Genomic DNA, 5,000 nt, shown 5'->3' with positions numbered 1-5,000 from the left:
CATTGAAGAAGGCACACGCCGAAACGCGTCTGTGCAATAAAAACACTACTATGCAAGGTGCGGCCTCCTTCTTGAAACATTGAATTTGAAATTTGGGCCAGCACCCTCAGAGAATTAATAATTAAGAGTGACGCCTGCTCCAAGAAGAAAATTAACTTTAATAATCATGCCTGTTTTTGTTAACCTTTGTGTTTTTATGGTTGTTGGGGTGTTGCCTCATGGCGTCTCCAGGTCTCTCTCAATCCTTAAGTCCTAGTCAGTACTTTAGTCAGCTGCCTGTGTTGTTTTAGAAGTTTGTTGCAAATAGACTTTGACTTGATTTAATAATACTACTATTAATAACAACAACAACAACAACAACAACAATAATAATAATAATAATGATAATAACAACAATAATAATATTAATAATAATAATGATAATAACCTTATTTATAGCACAATTCATACAAGACATGCAATATGCTACATTTAGCCTACATTTGCATTTTATACAGGTGCAGGTCCATTTGTAGCTAAATGTAGCTAGTTGAAGAGAGAAGAGGAAGATGCAGCTTAAAGTTTTATCAGGTTGCAAACACCACGACTAATGTTTAGATTTGGTGTTTGTCCCACTGTGATGCACCTGCAAGCTGCATAATGTCCCAAATCATATTTCATAGTAGCGTCTGTCCGCCTCCCTCTCTCTTGTAGATCCTGTAGGTTTTTGAATGTCGCGGTGGGCATATTTGAGTAGCTTAAGGATTAGTTTATAGGGTAGTGAAATGCTCGCCCTTTAGACGGCTCTTGGCCAAGTGGTATTTGCATCTGTATTTGACCTTTTTTTTAAGCTGTAGCCCCTTAATGCTCGCCGCACCTCCAGTGGCACGCTGTAATAGTCATTGAAAAAACTATGACATAACACAAGGCCTTTAGTAATGCATTACGACTTGGTCATTGGCTTTCTGGTAACAGCATATTTATAAAGCTGTGTCTTCATGGGTTAAGGCAGTGGTGCTCAAACTGTGGTACGTGTACCATTGGTGGTACTTGATACATTTTTGATGGTACTTGGAAAAAATCTTTTTTTGTGCATTGATTTGAAGGCTGATCAAGTTGTTGCAGTTGAAAATGTCTCTTTGGTCTCACATGTTGTAATATTGAACTGTATGAATCTGAAAGCATGTATGCAGAATAATACTAGGCGAGCAAGACATTTAAAAACAACTTGCACTGAATGTGACCGTAGCTGTTGATGCCATTATGAACCTCTCCTGTATTGACTGGCAAAAGTGAATATGGAAGGCCTTTGCTGCGATATTCTAATGTTGGTTGTCAAGGTGGTACTCGGAGAGCTCAATATTTTCTCAGGTGGTACTTCACACAAAAAGTTTGAGAACCACTGGGTTAAGGCTTAATGTTGTGGGTATATTTAAGGGTCAAGGCAGATGGGTAGTTGTAAGTACTGTATTAGTAAAGAGCAGTGCGGTGCTCAACCCCATGGCCTTTTTCCAAGGGGTAACACAGGGCCCTCTCAGGTACAGTCCTCTAACTCTTTCATTTGAACACTTGGTGTTTATGGTAGGCCTATATGTGTGTTTTTGTTAAGGTATGGGATTTAGAGTGGGGTTTAGCTAGGAATTAGAGAAATAGTTCTTTATAAATGGGCAGAGAGGTCTCTACCTCTCTTGAGGCAACCCTTTACTGTAGATGTTCTGAGAAGGACTCTATGAACTCTATGACTCTATGATGAACTTTTTTTCATCACCAGCCAAAATGGCTGTTAATCTTACTAGCCAAACATACTCAGTAATGGGTCAAAGTAGCTGGTAAGTTTTCTTTTCTACCAGCCAAACTGAATTGTCACCAGCATTTGGCCTGTTAGCTGGTGTCAATTAAGAGCCCTATTTGTGAGCATATTGAGATGTTTGGTCATATGTTTGGTGCAACTTCGAATGAGAGACATGCTTGCCCTTTATAATAATAATAATAATACCGGTAATTGTATTTGTACAGTATAGCATTGTATCATACAAGGCATGCAACTCAAAGTGCTTAGACTTATGGCTCTTGGCAAAGTGGCCGTGCACATTGCTTCATCATTGCTCCTTTAGAATGTCATTGGCATACATGTTTTGGTTTGTTGTGTGTGTGTGTGTGTGTGTGTGTGTGTGTGTGTGTGTGTGTGTGTGTGTGTGTGTGTGTGTGTGTGTGTGTGTGTGTGTGTGTGTGTGTGTGTGTGTGTGTGTGTGTGTGTGTGTGTGTGTGTGTGTGTGTGTGTGTGTGCGCGCGCGCGTGCGTGCGTGCGTGCGTGCGTGCGTGCGTGTGCGTGCGTGCGTGTATATGTGGAGGAGGGGGGTACATAGCATGTTGTTTACTCTAGTGCAGTGAAAGGCTTGCTTACTTTATCAAGAGAACTACTGGTCACGCAGGACTCTCTTTCTCTCTATAGCTACTTGTCAGCATGGCCATGAATGTAGTCAGTTTTAAGAATAGTTCAGAGCAGGGCAGCCTACCTTTTTACATTTAACTGACTGCAATGTTTTACAGTGTGAGTCAGAAAACCCAAATGACCAGAACGGTCATCCGCGTTGATGCTGTAGCTGGGTTTTTTTTCTCGTTTTTTGGGGGGGGGGTTTAAATAAAGGTTGTGTTGCACAGATATCGCTCCAGCCAGGGGCCTTGGTGGGTTAATCCAAATGTGTGTTGGCCTTTTGGCATTGCTGCGTGCGCACATGCAGTACAGTACTGTAGCCAGTTATGGATCATGACGAGGGCAATGCCTGCTCTGCTCTTCACTGGGCCTCTAATGTTTTAGTTGGCCTGGGGCCATGCCAGCAAAAAATCAAATGAGGATTCAACTCACGATTCGGTTTGTATCACGATTCATGACCTGCGGTTCGATACACCCCACGATTTCACATTTGCCAACATTGTAAACTTCATGAATAAAAACTATGATAGTTTATAGGTCGAAAAGGTTGCAAGAGGCTACTACTCATTTTTAAAAGTTTCTATATAATAATGATGGTGCTTGGAAGCACTCTCACTTCATATCATGTGGTTGTTTTCTGGGCTGATGGGTATCAAAACGTTAAACGATACGATACGGCCTCCTTGTATCACGATACAGTATCGTGACTCTGTGTATCACGATTTCTCTGTTCGATACAATATCGTTACAGCCCCAGTGCATACGTACTGTACTGTAACCAGTTATGGATGATGATGAGGGTGATGCCTGCTCTGCTCTCTCACTGGGCCTCTAATGTTTTAGTTGGCCTGAGGCCATGCCAGAAAAAATCAAACTCGCACCGCTCACTCTCCTTCAGGGATAGAGGCAGAGAACTGAACTGGGAAATTGAGTTTAAATCTGCATTAGATTAGATAGGATACTTTGAAAAAATTGCTGTGCCTGTTAACGCTTTGGAAAATGTGCCGCAATTGGGGGGAAAAAAAGGTACAGGGGGAAAAGACCTGTTCTGTGTTACTATATGCAGTTATATACAATACAATACAATATAATACAATACAACGTGTATTTCTATAACGTAGTATCACAACATACACATACATAAACACACATTCCCACACTCACAGTCCATCAAATGAGAATGTACAAACACACGCACACGCACACGCACACACACACACACACACACACACACACACACACACACACACACACACACACACACACACACACACACACACACACACACACACACACACACACACACACACACACACTAATAATAGTCCTAAAAAAAGAGGACTCTTGAAGCGACCGTAACATAGCCTAATTTCATAACATCAGACCTATAGTGTATTTTGCAATGCAAAATGCAATATTATATGACTTTTCATTTCTTTTCATTTCTTTTTATTCAGGTTCTTCATAATAAAAGACTTATAATTTCTTTTTATTCAGGTTCTTCATAATAAAAGACAGCTTCCTGCTCTACTATGCTGAAAATGAAAAGAAGAACTTTGAGACGAACAGATACTTCAACATTCACCCCAAGGTAAGTAATTTGTCCACAAAACACAGCTTAAAGGGACACTCCACCCATTTGTATTAGGCTTTCCATTGTTAGACACCCAGTCATACTTTTGAATGGTCATGCAACACTCTCTCAATTCCCCCTGAGACAGGAGAAATCCGTGTTCACCTCTTAACACTTCCTCCTACAATGATGTAAAAATAGTAATTTTGCATCATTGTAGGAGGGAGTGTAAGAGAGGTGGATTTCTGTTGAGACTACAAGCCTTTTTCCCACACTTTCAACCCCGCCCATAGGGGGTTGGACCTAATGCGCTAACAGACCTATTCCAGATCAGTGTGCTAGTGCTTTTGACATCACTGGCATTGAGGCTCCAGTAAGTCACTGGCAGGGTGTGGCCTGGGTGTGGCCTGTGGAACTTGAGCATTGCAATGCATTATGGGGATTGTTGTCACAAATCCACAAGCACTAAAAAGTCATTTTCTGCCTTTTCTCGGCCAAGAAGGCACCAAATTAGAAATGTACGCTACTATTCTACTACATATGTGACCCACTTTCAATACATATTCATGTCTCCACCGGTGGAATGCCCCTTTAACATGGGCAGTCATGGGTAAGCGGTTAGGGCGTCAGACTTGTAGCCCAAAGGTTGTGGGGGGAGTAATTAACTGAGCATGTTACTGTTCCGCCGCACTGCTCCCTAGGGGCGCCATTGAGAGCTACCCCCTTGCACAGGTGAGGCATAAATGCAATTTTGTTGTGTGCAGTGTTCACTTGTGTGCTGTGGAGTGCTGTGTCACAATGACAGTGGGAGTTGGAGTTTCCCAATGGGCTTTCACCTTCACTTAATACACACACACATGGATGTGCGCCAGCACACACACGCACGCACGTAGACACACACACACAGACACACACACACACACACACACACACACACACACACACACACACACACACACACACACACACACACACACACACACACACACACACACACACACACACACACACACA

The 5,000-nt window shown here is 42.2% G+C and overlaps 1 protein-coding gene across 1 annotated transcript in view; it reads left to right on the top strand.

Annotated features, from left to right (window-relative positions):
- The window catches only part of plekhd1 (pleckstrin homology domain containing, family D (with coiled-coil domains) member 1), a 50,802-nt gene that overhangs the window by 568 nt on the left and 45,234 nt on the right, over positions 1 to 5,000 (top strand). Inside the window, exon 2 of the mRNA XM_063183937.1 lies at positions 3,911 to 4,004. Coding sequence (XP_063040007.1) covers positions 3,911 to 4,004 — 94 coding nt within the window. The remainder of the gene's footprint in view (positions 1 to 3,910; positions 4,005 to 5,000) is intronic.

This window comes from Engraulis encrasicolus, chromosome 19 (assembly GCF_034702125.1).
Source record: "Engraulis encrasicolus isolate BLACKSEA-1 chromosome 19, IST_EnEncr_1.0, whole genome shotgun sequence".
NCBI lineage: Eukaryota > Metazoa > Chordata > Actinopteri > Clupeiformes > Engraulidae > Engraulis > Engraulis encrasicolus.
Note: the sequence above shows the minus strand (reverse complement) of the source record. Positions and strands in the feature narration are given on the sequence as shown.